Source organism: Charadrius vociferus, unplaced genomic scaffold (genome assembly GCF_000708025.1).
Source record: "Charadrius vociferus isolate BGI_N301 unplaced genomic scaffold, ASM70802v2 scaffold198, whole genome shotgun sequence".
In the NCBI taxonomy this organism is placed as follows: Eukaryota; Metazoa; Chordata; class Aves; order Charadriiformes; family Charadriidae; genus Charadrius; species Charadrius vociferus.
The window spans coordinates 4,180,688-4,204,600 of NW_009649951.1; the positions used below are offsets into that span (position 1 = coordinate 4,180,688).

A 23,913-nucleotide genomic window follows, 5' to 3' on the forward strand; every position below is an offset into this window, starting at 1 on the left:
AAAAAAAAAAAAAGAAAAGAAAACCTTTTACCAAATCATTGTTGTAAAGGGACTTGACAAGTTTTCCCTTCTGTGAATCTGGGAGACAGAATGCAGCAAAACACGGTCATGAGGGTAGACCACAAAGAGTCAGTGAGCCCCATGCCACCAGCAATGGGCCTGAGAGGAGTGGGGCTGCCCCATAATCCATGTACCTGCCTGAGGATACACCAGGAGACAGATGGGGAAGTGGATCAGAGTAAAAACCTAGCATCACATTGGACCACCACAATATGAAACAAATAATCAGCTTGACAGGTCATGGGGTACTGGAGGGTGAAAAAAAAAAAAAAGCTAAACTAAACATTCAACTATGCAGTATACAGATACTTCATCTACCTTAGACTACTTTGAGAATATAAGCATATGATTTTGCTTTATAAACCTATTTGTTACATCCAAGATTAGATTCCTTTTTTTTTTTTTTCTTTTTAAACCCCTTTCTCCTTCTCATGCCAGGGCTTCAAATGATTTTGGTGGGAGGTGCTTATGATCTTTGAGGATCTGGTGTCTGGGGAAGTTGAACAATGGTGTGTAACATGAGTCTAAAACACACCAGAAAATGTTACCAGGTTGTGCTTCTGAGGGAGGATTTGGTATAGGAGGGCCACCCTCAGCACAGAGGTGAGGTGATGATGTTAATTACTATCCAGGAGAAGGAGAGAAAGTATGATTTTCTATTGACAGACTGTAGTACAAACCTGCAAATGGTGTCCTGTAGAGAGCACAGGCAGGAAAGATAACAATTTTCTGTGGTAACAGGAGCTACTTCACATACTTCATCCTAGTAACACTTATTTGGAAAAGAGAGGAGTATGAGTTCCCAGAGTTCAGGTGCTTTCAGACCTGGGGTTTTGGAAAGTAACTTGAGAAAGTGGGTGTTCCTATCCTGCTAACATGAAGTTCCTCTCTCCTGGCAGCCAAACCATTTGGACAAGTAGTAGAAAAGAGCTGTATTCTGATTTCTTGTGTTTATTCCTACTCTGTAGAAACAGAATGGATTCAGCATCAGCCCCAGAAGACTAGTGCCAGTAATTTTTAGCAGACTTGCTCCTCTCCAGCTGCCTGCCATAACAAAACAGGTGCTATAAAGCAGTATGTTTTTACGCTCATGTGTTACACCCTGAAGACACAATCTAAAAAGTGAGGCTGAAACATCGCACCCACGGCGTGACTTTGCATGCTGTCTGTCAGTCCTTGCCCCTGGCCAGCTGCAGAGGTTATTGAGCCAGTGAAGTGCTTCATCCCTTTAGTTCCTGGGCACTCTCTGCTTGGAATAGGGCCCTAAAATTAGAGGAAGTCTGCAAAGTAGGGAGTTTGAGCATCGTGAAGCTTTAAGAGAGCTATCTGAATCTGAGGCTTTGGTTCAAGACCACCTCTAAATTAAAGGCTTGGCTGTGCCTCTCCTGTCACCCCCAGTGGGGCTCATGCCTTGTCGTACGTTAATGAAATGCTGTTCAAGGACTGCTGTGTTGCAGCTTCCATGACACGTGGATTTTTCAGCAAAACTGGGAGTCCACTTTTGAGGTCAGTGCCAGGTTCATGACATTGAACCGTCTCAAGTTGGGTTACTTCAAAACACATGTGGCAGTGAATGCTCTTACTACAAATGGGTCTTCAAGAAGTAGTGTTGCTAAGCATCAGTGTAACTTTTTATTTAAAAAAAGAAGAATGTCTTTCTATGTATGTAAATGTATATCTTTTCTGTATATTTATTAGGATTTCTTGTACAAAAAGTGCAATATTAATAATTGTACATTATTTTGTCCAGATAAAACTATTTGGGTTTTTTTTTTTTTAAATCTCCCCAGAACTTTGTTCCTCTAAAATCAACAGTAATAGTGTATTTCTCTTAATTTTAATAGCATTTGCATTTAATTGGGGATCTGCTTCACTGTGCACAGAGTGCTTTATAAACTATGACATGAGGAATGATGTTTTTAACTTGTGAAATTATAATTATGCATGGAATGAAGGACAATTCCTTAACAACAATAATAATAATAACGATGACAATGTGGTGGATATTTCTAGTACAGTAGTTAACAGAGCAGGACGGGGAATTATTTTCATTTTTTTAATAGCAAAACATATTCATCTGATCACATATTGAATAGTAGCTGTGTAACTGTGCATAGGATAAGCACGAAGGATCAGATCTGGAGGGGCCACTGTGTTGTCTCTGCACAGCATGGATTTAATTTCACATGTCTGTCTTCTGAATTGTGACTTGGCAGCATCTCAGTTAAGATAAGGATTGCTGGATATTTTATGAAAGGATGCTTTCCTTCTCTAAAAAGAAAACAAAACAGCAAACTTGTATTTATGTAACTTTTTGTACAAGTAATGCAGGTTACTTATTTATCTACTGCTGTCTGACATGTTGTTTATTAATCTTAAAAACAAAAGCCAAACAACGTAGCAAAGCTGTTGGAGTACTCTGTCCTTATTCTGTATTATGATAACAGCACACAGTTGTCACACAAAGTACACATGATCTACCTGCCTTGGGGAAAAAGGATGTCTTAACTTGTTTTTAAAAGTCTCCAACCATTAAGATTCTGCGCGCTGTGTGGGAGATCTGTTTTAATTCTTCATTTGCCTTGCTTCATTCTTTTTTGCTAATGTCTTGCCTCTAACTCTTGCAGAAGCATAAGGCCATCACTACTGGTCCTAGGATCATGGAAATCACTAAAAGTATACTATCATTTTTCTATGCAAGAGTGCTCAAAGATATCTTGTGACTTTGCCCAGCAACTTATGGCATGAAGCAACCCCTATTACTTTAGTCTTTCCTTGTAAGTCGCTGCTGCCTTTAGCAATGGAGATTGTAACTCCTTGAAGCATCAAGTGTATATGTAGAAGGAATCCTGGTAATGGTCAGAATTATGGGGGGGAGGGGGCAAAAGAAGAAAAAAAACATAGTAAAGCAAAAGCATTTTCCCTCAACAAAGGCAAAATCAAGTTTTGAAAACCGAGCTCATTCTGCTGTTGCTCTTTTCCAACAGATGATGCAATGTCTCTTCTAAAAGGCAACAGTGATTTTACTCTGATTTACTGGCAATTTCCCCAGTATGATGTTCCTGCATATGCTTTTTAGACACCTACACTGCAGGTAAATAATACCTCACACATACACAAACACACACAGAGATGCAAGCCAAAGACCAGACCTAAGACTTCCAACCAACAGTACTGAAGACAATAGGAATTTGGTCATTCGAGTAAAACAAGTATAGAAGCTGGTGTTGATGTAAAATGAACAGCAGATTCTCAAGAGAATAATTTTTCTCTTTTTATGCATATGGATCTAGTTACCAGTCAAGTCAAAAAGCCTTCAAAACCTTCAAAGCAAGCTTCCAGTTTTGTTCTCCCTACTAATTTTCCTCAAGGAAGAAAAACAGGTCTGCAACAAGCAGAAAAATGCAGTGCTGAAAGGTTCCCCACAGGAGACGTACTCCTGCCCCCTGTTATGTGGCAAGGTAAGCACAGCTAAACTACTCCAGGCATGTATGTCTGCAAACAGGCTCTTAAAACCATAGAAGCCACAGGCATAGGTTCCCGAGGAACCTTTACCTGTAAATTTTTTTTCTATCTGGCCATAGTCATATGGACTGCAATTGAAGCTTTTTTTCTTTTGAAGTTATGATGATCCTTTTTGCAGGTTACCATTTCAAAAAAAAAAAAAAAAAAAAAAAAAAAAAAAAAAAGCTGATGGTCACCTTACTATCTGTTTGGTGTCCAAACAGACTCATAAATAAATTTAATTATTATATATCAACATCAGCTGACACCTCTGTTTGTAGAAAAAAGGCGAACCAAGTCCTTTTAAGTTCTTAATGGCAGCTGGCAGCAAGTCACTGATCAATTCAGCTGGCAATTGTATGGATTACCTTCATTTATGCAATTATCCAATTTTTAACACAGAAGTTTTCAAACTGTTTTCAATGTCAGAGTTTCTCACAGACTACCAGTGTACACAGATGGGAAGCTCAGAACTGCTAATGCTAACTATGGGTCTGTATATAAGGTGCAGACCACAGTTTGGGAATTGGCAATTTAACCATTGCTTTCATCCCCTTGTTTAAAGGTGTATATATATTTATAAATAGTGTTATGTATTAACTGTCACACTCAGCTTTTATTTGTGGAAACTAAATCAAAGAAGACGTCAAATACTTTAGTTTGAAAAAAGTGAGGGAAGAGACAATCAGACATCCTTTTTCTACTGAAGTTACACATTTCTCACACTAAAAGCATATCGGTTAATCATCATTTTTACCTACATTGCTCTTCATCATTTCCACCCAACATCTCCCCTCCAGTCAGTCAGAATCAAATCTAAAACCTGGTCATTTACATAGTCATTTTAACCAAATTTTGATATAAAGTTCTCACTAAAGCATTTCAATAATATGCACCCAACACATTATTTATCCATATTTGTAAGGGGAAAAGCCATGTCTCTGCATCTCCTCTTCAGATTACAATACTTATTTCTATCCTCCCCTGCCTTTTCACTGAGATACAGTTTACTTGCTCCCATTCTCAACTTCACATGTGAAGACACAAACACAACAGTACATTTTATTCTCCCTCTGAGAAGCAAATATGGTGTTCAGCCTCATCTTTCATTGTGATCACTGATAAAGACTAAGACTAGAAAATCCATGAAATCACAGACTCCAGCCCTTCTTTTTTGCCAGAATGGTTACAAAACCTGGAGCAGCCTCTACTGATTCATCCAATGCATTTTGGGTGGCTAAGGCAGCAAGGCTGAGAGTATACAAGTGCCTTAGCATTACAGAAGTATCACAGCAGGGTCCATCTGGAAGGGTTTTTTCAAACAAAAAAAAAGAAACTGACAAAGCAGAGCACAAAGTTGCTCATGAAATTTATTTAAAGCAGGATCATCAGCTGTGGCTTCTCACTGATCTGAGTTTGTGTATCAGCTCATGCTCAAGTAAAGAAGGTTTTACGCAGGGAGAAACAAGCTTAGCACAGCAAAAAAAATGGTTTCTGACCAATAAAAAATGATCAACCAAAAAACTGAAAATAAGATGAAACAAAATCAGTTTGTAAGAACTATTGCTAGAGATACTGAGGGCAAAGCATATACCCTGTGACTGACATAGAAAGTAGGTGACAGCATAAGGTAATAAATAAGTGTGTAAGCTGAAATGTTTGCTGCCAATATCACTATAACCACAATCAGACGGGATTCATTCTCGTGAGAATCTTGCCAGTGGTTTTTGTTTTGCTTTTAATGCAGGAAGCCCACTGGATGTGCTTTGGCCTTCACGCATACCAGCTTTACACTGGTGCCTGCCTTTGGCACTGCGACTGATGAGCACACATGCAGGGAGACCTGCACATGCTTACCACACGAAAACAGGGGATTGCCTGGGAATGTCTTTAATGCCCCTCTCTGGGACATATCAGTCTGCTCCATGTGCCAGTTATACTGCCTGGGGCTGCTCTGAATTGCATGTGTTGATTGTCCATCAAGTGTGGCAGATGGGAAGGAGTGATGCAGCACTGTGTCTCCCATTGCACACACATTTCTCCTTGGCACCTCACTGTGTCAGTGGCAAGAGCGCAAAGCCACTCCCCCCCCCCACTCCAAAGAGCTCTGCAGGTCTTTGACCCTTATCGCTGATTTAATTATTAAATTTAATTACTAAACATTACTTCTTTCCAAGGAAAGACTCCATCCTACCATGCTCTTTCCACATTCCCTGCAAAATGACTGCCTCTGTCAGCAAGACCAATGACTTTTGAGGAAGATGGGAACCATGTTTCTAAAGGACAGATTCCTCTGCACAGCATGTCAGTGAAGCTACTGCAGGGTCACCACTAAGCTCACACAACAAAAGGGACCCTGGTACCACCAAGTGCTTGTCCTTCACCAGAGGCAGCACTCTTGTCTCACAGGGCACCTCCATGCTTGCCCAGACGCACAGGTTTCCCAGGTACCATCTGAAGGACCGGGCATTTGGCTAAGTCCCTGAGGCTATTGGAGGTCTGCAGCACAGCAGGCAGCACTGCACTGGCCAAGCCCTGGCAGGAGACTCCTCTCTGCAGGCTCAGCAAGTGCTCTGCAACCAGGGAGGAGCGGGAAGGCAATTCAGATAGGGTTTATGAAACTCCAACGACTAGGGCTTATAAGCCAAACCAACGAACAAACGGTGCGCTGCTTGTTCGGGTTGCAGTTCTCTATTCTTCCTCCTAACACACTATGTACCTCTTAGGAGAGGGGGAAACAGGGAAGAACAAGAGTGTTGCCTAAGCCTTTAAGCACTTTGCAAAGGAAAACTTTGTATTTGTGTAGATATAAATAAAAGTATGCAGTTTTATGTGGCTAAAAGGAAGGGGACACCGGAAGGTTGTACTCTGGCTACATATAAATACTGTTTGCTTAAGCAGCAGCAGGATGTGAACGGTTGCACAGTAAGCATATAGTTATCCACACAAGCTTAGGATGACATGGGCATGGGAAACCACACCCTACTACCACCCTCTTTAATACTATAAAGCAGTCTGCTGCTTTTAAGTCTTGCATGAGGTCTGAGCCTACTTCATTTACAAACTCCCTAGGGCCAGTGGCAAAGTACAATAAGAAAACCTGAACCAGAAAGATCACACCAGACAGGTCATGAACAGCTTGCTCTCCAAGTGAGGAGCCTTCTCTTAAGGAAGTGCTTAATGGTTGGGCTGAATAGTAATTTGGTTTGGGCTACATGGAGACTTCCCCCCACCCTTTTCAACATGCTGCTTTTTTAAAAAAGCATAAATTATTGCTTTAAATAAATAGCCCATGAGGTTGGTGGATACTTGTTAAAACATTTCACCTACTGAAACACTGATGGAGTCAGTTTTCAACTAATAGCATACAACCTAGTGATTTTATTACCAAAAAAGAAAAATCTCACTGTTAACCCACTACATACAAATCACAGCAAATTAAATCCAGCTGTGCAGGGAGGATCTCACAGGCACTTTTCTTTTTTAGCAGAGAGCAAAGCAGCACCTTTGAGCCTGTGTGATGGCACTTAGCAGTGACGCATGAGCATTCTCACCTGTCTGGGGACAGTTCTCCACACCAGCAAGCACAACACTAGTGAGATGGTAGAAAGAGAGAATATAGAGCCAAATACACCATTGCCTCTTTAAGAGTTACCCTGTTCCTTCACTGTTGAATGCAGCCCAAAACATCTGTGGGACAGACATGCAGCCAGATGGAGAAGTGAAAATCAGGTTGCCCCAAAGCAGTATTTCCCCACAAAAGCAAGAAGGGAGGCACAAATCATCAAACTACTGCTTCCAGTGTGGGAAAGAAGCAGAGGGAGACACAAGTAGAGCAGGGGGAAGAGGGATTCATAACAGGATCAGCCAAAAACAAACTCTGCTCAGAAAATTCTTTACGGAAGTTTCCCATCACAGTAAACCCAGACCACAGTTCGCTTCCAAAATGTCTCTTTCCAACTGAGATGACATGGCTCCCTCAGGGAGCTTCTATCCATGCCCCAGGAAAGTCTTTTTTTTTTTTTTTGTCTTGCAAAGAAAGGGTTTTCTTTTTCATATATTAAGTTCAGCTGCCTCCTGTTTCCAGAGTACCATGCCCAGGATCAACGTTGCTTCCCTGTGTGATACGAACATCCTCAGTCCTTGCTGAAGCATACCACTTATCTTTCAACACTTTCTTCATAGCTCTCAAACACTTGAGGTGCTGACAATTTGCTCTCTGTAGCAATTGATAGCATCGGGTGAAGCTCTTTTTAGAGGTTGTAGCGGTAAACTTTTCACAAATTTGCTGCCTGTTCATATTTCTAAACTATACGTATATAACTTACTGATTTTTTTGCCTTCCCACCTATTGCCAGCTGCAAATCTTCTCCAGATGGACTGTGTCCTGCAGATGTGAAGCACTGGAGTTTGCAGTCCTTGCAGGCACAGGTGGTTGAAAGGCTGATATCATACAAATTAAAACTGATCTGATTACTTACATCCCCTGTTATTCCAGATAACTTGGTTTCTTTTGGTGGTGTTTTATTTTGTCTCCAGCTGAGGACAAGGGAATTAAGTATTTTTGCTCCACCTTTCCACAGGCAGGAACAGTAGTCCTGCGTGCCTCCTGGCTGAGCCAGCTGGTGAAGGACCTTCCAGGAAGCTGCCACCCTTCTAAAATTTATTTTGGACATGTCTCCTTAATTCAGCTTTCATGTTTAAGACTTGCCTAACAGATTGTGCTTTGCCCTGGAGATCAGTAGTGATGGTGAGTTCTCTTCTATGTTTTCAGGTATGCAGGAAGAAGCTACCCCTCAAATAGACTCTGCAGTGTATGTACAGGGGACTGTTCCTGTGCACAGCTGATGTCTATTGGCACTGATTACAGTAATTGATACCAGTGTAGTAACTTGCTCTGACAGTGACATTTTTCATCTATTATTGCTTAGTACAATCCTCCTTGTTCTTTTTGCATGCTTCACAGTACAACTCCCCTGGATGTCTTTCTCAGTTCTGCCAAGGACAAAGCCCCTTGTTTTCATCTTTGCATTTGGGCTTTTGAAACACTTTCCGATAGTAGCCTTTGTACTTAGGCCAGTGCTCAGGTATTCATGCCATTTTCCATTCCTCAACAGTACCAATGATTGAAGTAGGAGGTTGATTACAGCTGACCCCCCTCTTTCCACCCATTTGTTCACTGAGTGAGAAATGTTGTCTTGTGCTGCATCACGAGTGCAAGTTTCATGAGCTCCTCAAGGCTGCTCCCAATACAGGAAGCTGGGCCAGAGGCAGGCAGTCTTTTTTTCACTCATTATTGTCCCCTAAAGCAGGCAGGAACTGTGTAGAGCGTCTGAGAGGTTTCTGAACAAGTGCTAGTTTATCTAGCAGTAGCATCTAGTTCTGCCCTGCGCACAAGTAGTTTCGTTTTCCTCCTCCTCCGGTATGTAACTTTGAAAGCAAAGACGTGGTGCAGTTCAGTGACCTTTTAAGCCCTTTTTCAGGGCTTCTAACTTGTTCTTGGACTTCCTGCGTTCAGAGATTGTGACGACTCTAAGAAAAAGTTAAATTTAATTGTCACAAACATAAGGTAAAACTAACTTCTGCTCATCTTTATTCATAAATTCATTCTGCATGAAAACAGTAACCAAATCCTGTGTACTGCAGTGCAGCCCATCTTTATTTTCCATGTTAAACAACTCAGTTCTCCCCCAAATTATAATTTTCTCTTATGCTGTTTTTTCTAATGACTCTTCCCATTTTAATCAAAATTAAACTGCAGACTGGAAAGATGTTGCTTTACTTTAGCTGCATTACAGAGCAAAGGGAGGACTGCTGCCTGCCCAGGAGGCCAGGAGGAGCAGAAGCACAGCCCTGTCCAAGCAGGGGACAGGCTCACCTTGTGATCAGCACTCCGCTCGGGAAGAAGAAGAGGAGGCTGACAGAGACAGGTTTAAACAAACCTTTCCTCCAAGGGAGGCCAGGCAGCACACAAAAGCTCTGCTTCAGAGCAACACCAAATGAGGAGTGTGAGATGGAATTGTTTTGCTTCAGCCATTTTGTATGTCGACAACACAAGCAGAGCTGTGTAACTTAGAAAAACAACTCCTTAAAAGGAGAAAAATGTGAATCCAGTTTGTGATAGGCTAACAGGTCGTGAAAGAATGTGCGCCCTAAAGTACCTAACCAATGGGAAAAGGGGACAGGACATAAATACCTGAAGTTTTGTAGCTAGGTGTGCTCTTTTTGAGAGGCACCTGACTCAGCTGACTCATTTATTTTGATCCTGAATAAACTTTTATCTTTGCTTCGAAGACTTTGCCCTTTCTACATTTTTATCCGTGAGGAGGAAATTTCTCACAGGAGGCATTGAACAACTTTGTGTGGAAAGAGGGGATGCACATCCACAGCAGCTCCAGCCAAGCCACGTCTGGGCTACCCAAGTCGTGTGTTTCTTTCTCCACTGACCTCCTGCACCTAAATTGGTAATCGTACAACTGTGTGGTGTACCAGTTCAGGGAAATGAAGTTAAAGGTTCTTAACCTTACTAAAACACTGATTTGCCTTCAGCCACTTCAGTCTCCTGATCTAGCCCATCATGCAGTCAGACAGCCCTATTGTTGTTACCAGGAAGAGAGACAACGGGGGAAATGTGCAGCTGCAGGTAGAGAGAAAGGTGAGACTGCAGCAACCCGAGCTTCAAGCAGCTTTAATTTCTGTGGAACTTCACCTTTAGTCATTCAAGTGAACTCATGTTGTTCCTTAGTGTTATCATATATTGGTTTTAAAAATGTTTGTATACGTTTAGGTACAGGTCAGGGAAAAGAAAAAAAAAAACCAAACCTGTGTCTCATGTTACGAAAGTGTTGGAATTAAACCAGTCATGTCTGCCTGATGCTTCTGTGATCTGGTCCACTGTGTGCAAAATCAAGGCTGCTGTTGTTAATGTTCAAAATCCAGCAGTTACTAATGCTGAGTAGCATATTGCATTGCTATCCATTTTGGTAAGACCAACTTCCACCCAGGAAAAAAAAAAAGAAAAAAAAAAGAACCAAAAAAACCCACACCACAAACCTGTAATAAAGATAGATTTACACACTAGAGTCTCCTGGATCTGCATTCCCTGCCAGTCTCACATCAAAGACTTGAAAGAACAATCAGAGACCTTTCCTGCATGAGAGGACAATCTCTTCTGCAGTCATAAGCCCTGGCTGTTCCTTTCATATAAACTCTGTTTCAGAATTGACAGAAATACAGGCTGATAAATAAAATCAGAAAAAAAAAAAGTGAATAAAAAGGGACGGAGATGAAAAAATATTTTCCTGTCAAAGCTCAACATTAAAGACATGAAGGTGCAAGAAGGCTGGTAAGATATCAGGAGCTGAAAAAAATGCCAAGCATAGTCTAGATCAATACCTCACCATAGGTGAGTGAATGTTTTACAGGTTCCTGAATTTCTGAAGGCTGTGTGGAGCCACCAATGGAACCCATCAGTCAGGCCCTTTTGTATAGTCTAATATGTAGAGATTTGCCTAGTTGTTCCTGCTGCAGGCACAAAATTTTTCATTGAACTTGAGCATATGTTTAGAAAACACCTCTAGGATGGATTTAAGGACTTCAAGTGATGCAGAACCACTGTGCCTCTAGGGTGATTGTTCCAGTGTCTTCCCAACCTCAGGGTTAAGCATTCACATTTCCAGAGGGAATGTGTTTGGCTTTAGCTTGCAAGCACTTAGAGAAGACTTCTATCCCAACAGGTTTCAGAGCAAAGCACCTGCAGCCTGCAGCGAAGAGCTTTTACTGAAACGCTTCCCTTGAAAGTTGTCAGCCTAGGGTGGTATCTCTGGTGTGACGACCTCACATCTGATAGCCTTGCTGTGGGCAGCACAGCGACACAATTAATGAAGGTGCAATCATCAATAATATTCATCCTATAATCATACCTTTTGTACTTGTCTTTGATGGGAATGACTGATAAGGCCAGGTCTCAGACTTTGCTATCCAGCCATGACTTTTAAGTGTGACTTCACAGCACATAATTCATCTGAAGAAGCTGTTCTACCACTGTCATCATGGACAGGACTGAAACCCTGTTACACTAATAATAACGTATGTTACCATGAGACATCTCTTTTAGTGTCTCAGAAGGACATTTTCTCTCTCAATTAAAGAGCAAAAGTTAGGTGAGGAAAAGCAAAAAAAATGCAGAGGAGAAACGATCAATGTGTATTTTCCCTGGATGTTATGTTTTTCATTTGTGCAAATGAATCAGAAAAAGCCAATGACTGGAAATTAAGTTTATTTTAAGAGCTCTCCAAATATGAAATCAGTGATTGGTTTGAAAGAAGGTTACAAATAAAAGCAAGCTGTCATTTGTAACTCACTGAGGACTTGCTCTTTGAATGCATTTCCAAGAAGGCTGCATCCATTTTTTTTTAACTTCAGTGGTCACCTTGCACGCACTCACTCTTGGAAGCAGGGAGATAGAGATTGTGACCATCAGCATCGCTTCCCTCAAAGACATATCCAGGTGGGTCTTTGTAAGAAGCCAAGCATCTAACAATGGCCTTTGGTGTGTAGCTGGTAGCGTAGGTGGTCTTATCATCTAGCAGAGTGCGATGCTTTGGTCCTGTCCAGCCAGGTTTATAGCTCTTCGTAACTGTAAGCGGATGCTGCACATAATGGGTCTGAAAGGTAGTCAAGCAATCCATTGGTTTCGCTGGGAAAGTCAGCTCCGGAGCATGAGTGATGGGTTTTAGTCTCTTGCACAGCCAAGGCTTATAGTCTTCCTTCATTATAGAAGAGCTATTGAATGGCTCAGTACTTCTTGTAAGCTGGGCCAAAGACTGACACATCTTGGCTGGCTTGCCATTTGGGTGCTTGTAATGCATCTGAGTAGTGGTGTGAAGGTCCATTTTCTCCAGAGGAGGAAGATATACATCAGGTTTTTTGGTGAATGTAGGAGGCTGTGGCCAAGCTTGGTATTTTTCCTGAAACTCAGTTGTAGAGGAAAATGGAATATCACGGAGAAGCTTTGGCTGGTATGGTTTTGCCATCTTGGCTGGCTGACCAGCCAGTCTCTTGTAAGAAACTTTGTGGGTAGTGAGGCCATCGAATGGGACGTCACTGACCTTGTATTTCTCATATTTATGGACATAGCGTTCCCCCAGAGAATGTGGCACATAATTCACCCTATAATTGGTTGTATTCTCAAAGGGAGCCTTGTTTTTCTGCACCATATTCAGAGGTTTGCAACTTTGAGTGGCAACTGGCCCCCTGTAGAGATAGTCGTCCTGGACAACAGTAGTATGGTCAAATTTTTCTTCTGATGGGTGAAATCTGTCGTCTGGTCTGATCATCTCTGTCTTTGGTTCATTCCATAGCAAATAGTCATCTGAAATGTAAGAGGAAACCTATCTAAGTGCTTGACTGAAGTTCTTTGGTAAGTTTAGGCATATACCATATTATATTTCAATTATTACATTTTCTACTGTAATAAACATTTGTTGATGTAACGACTGACAAATCCTATTAAAAGAGCTGCTGTAGAACACATTACACACTAGTGCGCTAACCCTTGCAAATGCTTAGCATCTACACAGAAAATGTAATGAAAATAGTCCTGTACCCACCCACACCTACAGAGATGGTCAAGTACAATGTGGGAAGATTAAATTACATTCTCAGTCTTACAGAGACATTTTCTGCAGGTGACTGAGTGGGTGCTGTCCTCATGCTCAGTCTACCAGAAATCATGAAAGTGGAGTATCATGGCACTGACTTCAATGCCCCTCATCTACCCTCCTGCATATATGTTGTGGCTGTCTCAGAGCAGAGGCAGAGTATGCCTATGTCTCTGAAGGCTGTTCAGGTGTCTCCCACAGCATCTCTGGGGCAAGGAGAACTAGATGTCCACCGTTCCTCCCTAAAGGCCAAGTCACAGAGCTACCCATCCTCTTTGTACCTTCTCATTTGGAGTTGACCTGATTTCTCAGCCACACAGATGTGTTGCTGCCTACTGTTTACTGAGTTCACAGTTTTGCAGCTCATCTTGGTATCAGCAAGCTGTGCTGTCTGACATCTTCTTGGCTCTTGGCTTTGCTCTCTGTGGTACTCCCACAGTCAGTGCAAGCAGGAACCTAGAAGGAGCTTGTAACTCTGTCTCCAATTCTTCCTTAAATGAAAAACTCTGCTGGAATTTGCAGACCAAGCCTACACACAGAGATGGTCAATACTCCAGAAATCTTGCTATCCAAATTCATGACTAAGAAAACATTTTAGGTGGCATTTTAGAGACATTCATATGTTCCTTCCTCCACAGGATAGCAGGAAAAAAAATTGAGGCACTGAGACTTAAAAATATTTGCATTCAGTCACACTAGAAATCTATTGCAAAGCTGCCTAACTCTCTGACCAGCGCTGCAGCCACAGGACCATCGTTTTTTCCCTTCCTAGTAATCTTGTGCAACTTACCCTAGAGAGCATTATGGTTACTGGTAGGAAGTTGAAATGAAATCGTTTTGGAGATAACCCAAGTTGTTTTGGTTTCTTTTTTTAGTTTTCCCTCCTTTCAAACCACACTGAGAGTCATGAGACAAATAAGCTTCCAGCTGACTCTGCAGGAAGGAAGTCTGGATTTCAAAGTACTAGAGAGTAAATGATGCAATTAGGTATCAGGATATTTGAACTCTCCAATCCAAACAGAGTTATTCCTTTTGAATGGCAGTGGCTATTGTACTGCACAAACACAATTACACAAAGTATGTGTTCATTACATTGTGAAGTTGACCAAAAATAAAGTAACATTTTGCCCCAATTAGGTGTCCATTCAAAGTCCTTCTGTTTCAGATCAAGTTGCTCTGTCCTGGCACAAGAGAGGAAGCAGCAGCCACGGGCTCTGTACAGCTCCCAGCAAGCACCCTGGCCCTTGGGTACAGCGCTCCCCTCATGCCACTAATTAGTGTAGTCAGCTGAGAAGATGGGTTTGCCTGCATGCACCAACACATTCAATTGCCACTGTTGGTGTCACTGCAGCCCAGGCTGTGTGCCCTGCTAGTGCCAGGGGTGTTTAAATGCCCCAGGCGCTCCCGTTTCTCTAGGGAGATAGGAGATGTCCAAGTATCACCACGCTGGTGGGATCCTGACCTTGTGCCCATGCCTAGGGTACGTCATTTTCCTGGAGAGACTAGCAGGGTGAAGCACAAGGATATACGGACACGTGTCATTACAGGGAATGTGTTAACAAAGTGTTAAAAAATGAGAAGCTAATGAGATGCAGCCCATCTCTAAGCCAGGGCTCATTCAGAGATCTGACATTTCAGATGCCATTCAAAAGTTACCAAAAAACTTTTTAGGTTCTCCTATCATCTTTGCTGGAAAATAGTCAGTACATTTTGGACGTAACCACAGCTTTTGCAAAATATTCAAAATATGACAAGCAAGTCCATCTGTCTTCAATTTTAAAAATTTACAAGCTCTACACATTTGGAGACCTCATAGGTATTATGAATTTATTTTACTTAGTGTAAGCCAGCAGTGCTACTATTCCTTCAAAATATGTTACAATTTTATTGTAACTCTAATTCTTCTCCCATAGATATTAATAGTTTCCCATGTAGCACAATCTTGAAAACATTAGGGGGTACAGGAGGGAATGGAGGATATAAACCATATGTTATTGAAGGGTTAGGCACATCTCACTATAACCAGGCAAGACAAAACTAAAATTAGGTTACATACCTGCAGATGGATAGAAACAGCTTGGAGTAATGTGTAGCTTGGAGGAGATGAGAATTTTGAAACCTTAAGTTGCAAAGTCAGCTGACATTAATTGTGATATGCAATAGCATCACCTTAAACCCACAGTGGCATTTGGGATATGGCGTGTTTATTGCGAGGGAGTATGACTATACAGTGGGAAAAGTAATTTAATACAAATGCAGCACTGTTCTACATGCTGCTTAAATATTTTAATTATGATAATTAATTGAATAGCGTGTTTCAAAATTTCACACTTGAGAAGTGATTGGTAAGGCCTAGTAATGCTTAGAGAATAGCACAATGAAAACTTGCATTTTTTGTGAACCTGGGCCTTTAAAAGGGAATTCGTTCAGTATGCAACTTGATCTTTGAGGGGGTTTGGACAAAGATTTCCATTTGCAGTGTTTTGAAAAATACTGCAAATTATAACCAAATGTGGCTGTGATTCGTTTTATTAGAGCTCTGGAGTAACAGTTAAGGTGCTGACCTAAACAGTGATAAAAGACAAAGATATACATCTGGTTCAGATACAGAGAAGTTAAGAATATCTAAACACAGAGGAAAGATCCTCTGCTTGCTCAAAGCAGCCTTTTTTTATTGGTTTCACTGACACCATACCAATGAATACCACCTGGTGACATTGCCTATGCAAAACAAAGTGTTCAAAATTGTGTAAACGTGGGTATTTTGCACCTGTGGGTCATAGTCTTCACGACTCAAGTCATTCTAAATGGACAGTATTTCCTGTGTGCCCAATGTAAAAATTTCAGTTTATGCCGTTGCAAACATGCAGCTGCACTAAAGTCTGACTTTCAGTCATTTCAGCTGGTTAATCTTAACACTACATTCCCATACATTTTATTTCTTTACTTCCTTTATCATTTTGACTTTTAAGAAAAAAATTGTTTCTGTACTTTGGGACAAATCTCAGTGCTAGCACCAATTATAAGTTTTTATATTTGCACAGCAAAAGAAAAATTAAAATAAAACTAAACTAAACTAAACTAAAATAAAATAAAATAAAATAAAATAAAATAAAATAATTATTTTAAGAAATACACAAATACTAACTATCTGCCTAGCACCAGTAGCTAGCTGGAAGGCACATAGGGAGGAACCAAAATCCTGTGATTTTCTGCTTATGACTTACTACCAAAACTAGCACAGTTACTCGAACTGTGTAATTGAAAGTTTTCTCCAGGTGCATGCAGAAAAGAATTCATGCTGGTGGGGAGGAAGAAACAAAGTCCCCACAAAGACAAAACAACTGTACCAAGTTACTGCTACTGAGAAAAAAGGGCATAGTTAGATGCACAGTTCACCTGTTTTACCAAGAGTAGAGCTTGAGTGCTGTGGACGTTCATGTGGAATTTCTGCATGTCTGTAATGCACATATAAGTCTCTTGTACATCCACAGATTAGCTCTGCAGCACACACAAAAGGAGTCCCGTGCTTCATGACCTGCTCAGACCTAGCAAATTCTATATATTTTAGATGTGGCTAAGTCACTAGCCATCATATTTAAGCCACTAGCCCTCATATGAAGCCACTAGCCATGGTATTGGAGAAGTCATGGTGGTGTGGTGAGGTTCCTGCCGACTGGAAAAGGGGGAACATAACCCCTTTTTTCAAAAAGGGAAAGAAGGAAGACCCAGGGAACTACAGGCCAGTCAGTCTCACCTCTGTGCCTGGCAAGATCATGGAGCAGGTCCTCCTGGAAACTCTGCTGAGGCACATAGAACACAAGGAGGTGATTGGTGACAGCCAGCACAGCTTCACCAAGGGTAAGTCACAGAATCACAGAATCACAGAATGGTCAGGGTTGGAAGGGACCTCTGGAGATCATCTAGCCCAACCCCCCGCCAGAGCAGGGTCACCTACAGCACGTTGCACAGGACAGCATCCAGGCGGGTTTTGAATGTCTCCAGAGTGGGAGACTCCACAACCTCTCTGGGCAGCCTGTGCCAGTAAAGAAGTTCCTCCTCGTGTTAAGATGGAACTTCCTATGTTCAAGTTTATGCTCATTACCCGTTGTCCTATCACTGGGCACCACTGAAAAAAGACTGTTCCCATCCCCCTGGCATCCTCCCGTTAAGTATTTGTAAGTATTAATAAGATCCCCCCTCAATCTTCTTTTCTCTAGACTAAAGAGACCCAAGTCCCTAAGCCTTTCCTCATATGAGAGATGTTCCAATCCCCTAATCATCTTTGTAGCCCTTTGCTGGACCCTCTCCAGCAGATCCCTGTCTTTCTTGAACTGGGGAGCCTAGTAAGGTCCCTTCCAACCTAAACTATTCTATGATTCTAGGATTCTATGTGTCTTATCCACTGAATGTGTGGACCAGCCCTGCAGTATGCCAAGAGTATGTTCAGTATATCCTAAAGGTGATGCTGCTGGACCCACTTGCAGGGGTTCACATGGCCCTGCTTCTACCTAGGATGCCTGTAGGCCTGTCAGACTTACAAAGAAGGTGAATTCGGAGAGGTCCCAATGCTACCATTAATGCGGGTGTTCCCAATGATTTGTGCCTTGGTTCCTGCACAGCTTGTTGGCATACACAGACAGAAGGAATAACAACTGCACACTGGTTTGATCTGTCTTCTTAAAAAAATTAGCTACCGGTGAAGTCCTGAAAGATGTTGTAAAGGCACATACCGTTGTAAGTGGTTGCTGTATCCATCTTGGCACTGGGAATGTGTCTCATCACACGGGGGAGGCATGGAGGTACTTGAGAGATAGGGTAGGAGTTATAATCTTGTTTATAAGTGGAGGTCAAATCCATAATGTCATCACTCTTGCTGTGCTTTTCAGGTGGTTTAAGTTTCCGTGGCAACACTTCACGTGCTATATAATCTCTCCTGCAAAGATAATTTCATTACATCTTTTGTATTAAGGAAAAAATTACATTCCTTTTTCTGGACGCACAAAGAAATTAGTAATTCCCCTTATCTCCACAGCCTAAGAAAATCTGGATAGGAAACAAGTTGTTAATGAAACACACAAGCCTGTTGCGTTTGGAAACCTGTACTCTGAAAAATGAACTGAGGCAGCTCTGGACAACCTCAGGCAGGCCAGGTTCCCCCTTCTTTCCAACCAGTGAGGTAAATGACCTTACACAAAGCTACCTCTGCTCTACAGTGGAGTTACACCAGAAGACGTAACTCCTTTTAAAAGCCTAATAATTACAGCAGGCTATCTAGTGTGTATGGGAAACGTGAGAGAGGCAACCATAGCCTTCCCAGACAATATGCTGTACAGCACTTCAGCCCAGGAGGGGGAGATAACAACAAAACAGTTTTACAGCAGAACACCAGTTGAGGAAAGAAACATCAGCATGGTCAGTCAGCTTTTCCTCAGGTACCACTGTAAAAGAGATACTTTAAGACAGCGTCACTTAACTCCAACAAAACATTACAGAAAGAAGATGGAGAAGAAAGTAACATCACCATCCAACACTCACTAACCTGAACCTATTTCACTGGCCGCATCCTTTGGTACAGGGCAGGGAGCCTGCTGCCCAGCACCAGCGAACCCGGTCTTTAATGTCAGAGTACTTTTCCACTGGCATGCAGATCTGTTTACACCATTAACAGCCGGGCAGGAGAAACAGTACAGGAGCTGTTCTAATATTAATATCACGCTTTGTATCTGGAGTGATGCTGGGTGGGCAAGAGCCTGAGCCTCTGAATATACTGTATTAGTTACTTATTTTAGCAAATAATCAAGGTTCTCAAAAGTCTCAAAAGAAGAGAATTCACATTGCAAAGTACCAGGTATAGGGGTAAAAACAGAAATGCAGAAGTAAAAGAAAAGTCCAAGAGCATCGAGAGGTACTTATGCAGATGTCACACATGTTGTAGCCCCTTGGCATACTTTTCTCAGCAATTTAAAGCCAATGTGTTTTTTACAAGGGGCCAAGAAAAGACAAGCAGGAATACAGCAGGTATGCAGCACCCTCAGAAGCAGGTAGGGGTCAGTAACAGCCCAGCTTTGAAACTGGCCAGCCTGTACCAGAGGCAATAACAGATCACAGGCAGGCAACTCTTCACCAGCGTGACCAAGGGTTTCCTGATGGTGGGAGTACTGTTTCCCACTCTTGACTGTTGCAATACAACAGAACCTGCTGTGGAGATTACAGAGGAGAGATTGGTCTGCCAATAAGTCAGTGGCAATGTGCCTCTGAGATGCCATGAAAACTGGTACCACCTGAAGTTCCCAGACTTTATCAAGGGGGCTTGCTGTTCCAATGTGACACCTAACACTCAGCAAAGTGTTATTAGAGAAGACTGGTGCTGACTCAGTGCTTGCTGGCCACACATCCCTCTAATAGGTAGTGGCACTTTTCCACTAGGCCTTGGTACTTTCACACTGGGTGTATTTTCTTGCCAGGGTTGCCCAGAGGACAGCAAGACTTGCTATCCAATGGCCAGCTGTTCAGGTTATGTGTTTTCTCTTACAAGGCTGGGCAAGTTTTACATATTTGGAAGAATGCAGGCTCTGAAGAAGCAAATATAAGCAGTTTCTACGTTTTCTTACTAGTCTGCTTTTCAGAAGTACTAAACTCCAGGAGTAACATTTACTGTGAGAATCGCTAGCCTGGTCTGAGCAAGGATAATTTTTCTGATTGAAGGGGAAGTTCTTAAGGACTCCTTTACAGACCCCACATGGTCACTGCCCTTTCTCTCCTGCCTTAAGAGGGTATCAATTAGCAAAGGATTTAGTAATAGGCAGAAACAAAGATGTCTAATTGCTTCATCTCATGCTGGAGATGAAAGCAAGGTGTAGAAGTGATGTCTGCTCTTTGAAACGCTCTGATCCTTTTTTGTTATTGATGAAAACTCCCACATAGACAAGGGCATCCCAAATGTGAGTCAGTCGGGCATTTCAGGCTTCATCAGCCACCTTTGTGATTTAAATTGACAGCTCTTTAAAAGGCATAGGTAGGGGAAGTATTTGGTAGAGTCTCCAAGTCAGAATGAGAACAAATGGGTGGTGCTAGCTGTTAAGACTTTATTAATAGCCATTGGCAACTCCTAGGTTTCTAATTTGGTTCAGCAAAGGCAGGAGTGATGTTGCTTAAGACTGTCTGTGATAACAAAGGAAGTAAACATCAAGATCAGGCAGCAGCCACTGTTTGAGGAAAAGGAAACTCTCAGATTCATATTAAAGGATCACTTTCCTACTTTTTATGAGTTTCTTTTGTGGGCAAGTCGTTGGCATATCACTCTACCAGCAGCAGTGAAGAGCCTCAGAAGTTACTTCCATCAGGAAAATGGGCACAGTGAGAGTGTGAGGACTTGTACCAACACTGAACAACAACATAGCTGAGAATCAGCAACAGCCCAGCAACCCACAGTAACTGCCTTGAGGAAAGCACCCACACCCCCTTTCCAATTTCAAGTTCTACAGTATTCACACCTCCTTGGAAACCAGTCACTCATGTTACAGTGTACAAAGTGCCACGCAAAACACGGAACAAAAGAAAAATACTCCTCCAATATCATCCATACTTTCCCAGACAACATTTCTGTTGTTTTCCCAGAAGCCTTCCCAAACCAGAAAGTGAGAAAAGCCAAAACTGTGGCTGTGCTCCTATGGTCCATATATTCTCTGATCAGACCACATCTCAAAACTACAGGAAGTGCAAGAAACACAGCTGCTTGCCTCCACTACAACAACTGGCCTCAGGCCTTCATCCTTCCTTCATAGAGTCCTCACAAGTGTTTGTACAACCGTAACATTGTTCTTTTCAGGCTCCCCTTATGGAAACCAATTATTTTTCTTTTCTTCGTTACCCATCTCTCACATAGACATTATCTAAGTCATGCTCCCCACTCTCTCGCTATTTTTCATACTTTGTAGTCGAGATGCCTTCCATGGGTGTTTGTGCCATCTTGTACGCTTCCTTTGGCTTAAATGAGTCTCTGGGAGGAGTGATGGGATGAAGGGGGTATTGCTCCATGTATTCTGACAGCATGCATGGCTTCTCACTCTTCTCATAGGGCTTGGTGGGCAGGTGTGGACAACGGTGACATCTGCAAGGGAAAAAAACAGTACTGGAGTTAGTGACTCACAGGTAGCTGATTAACAATACCTCATTGTATAAACTGGCTGCAGATTGCAACTACAAAATAGTGGATAAGTGAGCATCACAATGACTGCTACAGCCTTGATTATTTAAAGTGCAAAAGGATAACCTGCACAAAGAAAGGGTTCTTTCTGTCTAATAGTATACCCTGCAGTCAAAAAAGTCTGTGAAGCCAACAAAAACAGCCTAAGAAAAGCAAGTTCACCTAGATGAAGAAAAAAGCAAGTTAATCTGACATACAACCAAGTATGCCATATTATGCTGGACTAGAAACTCTATTTAATGTCCCTTTTGTTCCATTTCTCTCAAATTTATTATCCTACTTTGCCCACATATTGACCTCACTTGTGTAGACAACTGAACAAAAGGGTAACAGTTCAGGAGTCTCCGTTCACCCACGTGTGGGCAGCACTGCTCTGCCCATCTCTCCTGAAAGCAACTGAGCCTGGGTACTGCAAGACCTCTCCATAGTGTGCACCAACGCCAGGACAGTGAGAACAAACTGTTTTTCTGATGAAGCTCCTTCCTGACTGAAACTAAGTCGCCGCCACAGGTTGTCCATCATTGGTGACCTCCTTCTTTCCACATTGGAACCAGGCCAGAGCAGGGTGGGCAAGGCTCATCCTGCCAAAAAGAGGTTTGGGATCACACCCTCAGATTTCTTCCCAGAGACCTAACAGTTTATGTCCCTTTCTGGTTTGAGTCAACCACACCAGAGTCAATGCAAAGGTTGCTGATTAAGGACTTCAGGAACCAGCCCACAGGAATTACAGTGAGAGGAGGAGGCCTCTCTTTTTATGTCTCATACATCATTCCTGCCAAAGTCAGTGTTCCCTACTGGATGTATGTCTTCCAGTGCTATGTCTAGTCCAGAGCTGAATTACTCATTTGAAAGGGCTTCTATGCTTAACAAAGTCCTCGTTAAATTAAATGTTGAGCAATCTAGGATCAGTGGATGTCTGATTACCTAAATTTATACCGATAACCTCTGGTCTACATTCAAGGGTACACCTTCCTCTACTGAATAATTTTCCAAGCTAGCACAAGAGGGGAAGAAGGGCCCAGAGGGCTCAAATAAAATTCAGCAACTTTTTGACGAGCCAGTTTCTCTCTCAGATTACAAATCCTTCTGTGAAATCATAAATCAGGAGGAGTCGTAGTAGATTCATTTTTGCCTCAGAGAAGTTTTGAGTTTGGACCCAAAGGGAGTCCTTTTGGGGAGTAAGGCAGATTATTCCTGTCAGTTAAAATATTAGAAGACCTCAGGGTGGAAATCTCAAAAAAAAAAAAAAAAAGTTGCCTTGCTCTTTTAGGAACATTTTAAAACTCCAACTTTCACATAACTGGAGGAGAGACAAACAGGAAAATGAAAGAAAGACGAGTATGCTCACTCTTGCTGGTCCATGTGACCTTGCTGGAATGGACTTAGTTACAAAAAACTTCCAAACACACTGCATTGACACTTTCTGGCCATACTTGTGGTCTCCCAGCATTCCTAGGAATTATTCCTCATTCTCCAAGGGAAATGATCTGCCTGTTCTTTCTGCTTCGAATCTGCTGGCTTCACACCATCCCTAAGTACACTTTTGTCCCCCTACTCTCTTAAAGTCTATGACACAGCAAGCTAGTCTTCAGCTTGGCTTTGGAGTGTGTTGATGAGGCCCTTATGTTAGCTTTTATGCTAAAACTGCACTCAGACTGAAGTGGGGGGAATAGCTATACTGCCTAGTTCATCATTGCCCTGCATATGGTATAGACACTGGCCAGCAGTAACATTTTGCAAATAAGGAATGGCTGTTCAGGAGCAAAGGAACGACATTTCTCTAATACCATGTTAGTATCCCATTGCAGCTCAGCTGCACGCATGGGGTTTGGAGGAGCTCATGTGCGACACCGTCTTTCCCAAGCGGTCCAGATCAGAGTCTTTGTGCAGCTCCCTGCCCCTATAAGGCAGGCTCTCTGCTGCAGACACATCGTCCCGCATCCTGATGGACATTTGCGAGAGTCCTGCACCTGCCGGTAGCACTCCTAACACTGGGGAAGGTGAGGGGTCCTGCGGATCAGAAGGACAAGGGTGGGTAATGCAGGTACCCCTCCGAAGACCCCACAGGAGCAGGCAGGGAACAACAGTTTGGGGAACCTGTGTTTTTCCCCTTGCAGGCACTGCTGACAGTGTGAATGCTGGGGACTTCTCAACAGCCCAGGATGGAAAAAGACCAGTATGTCCTGCAGATAGCAGCAGCCTCAAGGTGCCAAGCTCTTTGCCCTAGGATGAAGTTAAGCCTTCAGCATGATCTGGCAACACAGGTGGCTTTACACGTCAAGTATTCACCCGCTTTTCATGTGTGCAATTCTGCTTTCTTTGTTCAACTTCAGTGTACACAACAACAACAGAATGAGATATTTGAGAGTTAGCTCTTGGGAAAAGCACATTCCCACAAATAAATCCTTCCTGATAGGGCAGAGAAGTAAACCTGAAAGTTTGTCTTCGATTATTTTGCACAAAATTGTGATGTATACC

At 42.3% G+C, this 23,913-nt stretch overlaps 1 protein-coding gene across 1 annotated transcript; it reads right to left on the reverse strand.

Moving 5' to 3' along the window:
• Positions 1 to 11,984: 11,984 nt before the first annotated feature.
• Positions 11,985 to 23,388, reverse strand: FAM154A (family with sequence similarity 154, member A). The gene is made up of 4 exons (XM_009891517.1): positions 23,255 to 23,388; positions 21,160 to 21,339; positions 17,960 to 18,162; positions 11,985 to 12,937 (listed from the first exon to the last, which is right to left on the reverse strand). The coding sequence occupies exons 1-4, from the start codon at positions 23,386 to 23,388 to the stop codon at positions 11,985 to 11,987; spliced, it is 1,470 nt and encodes a 489-aa protein (XP_009889819.1).
• Positions 23,389 to 23,913: the final 525 nt, after the last annotated feature.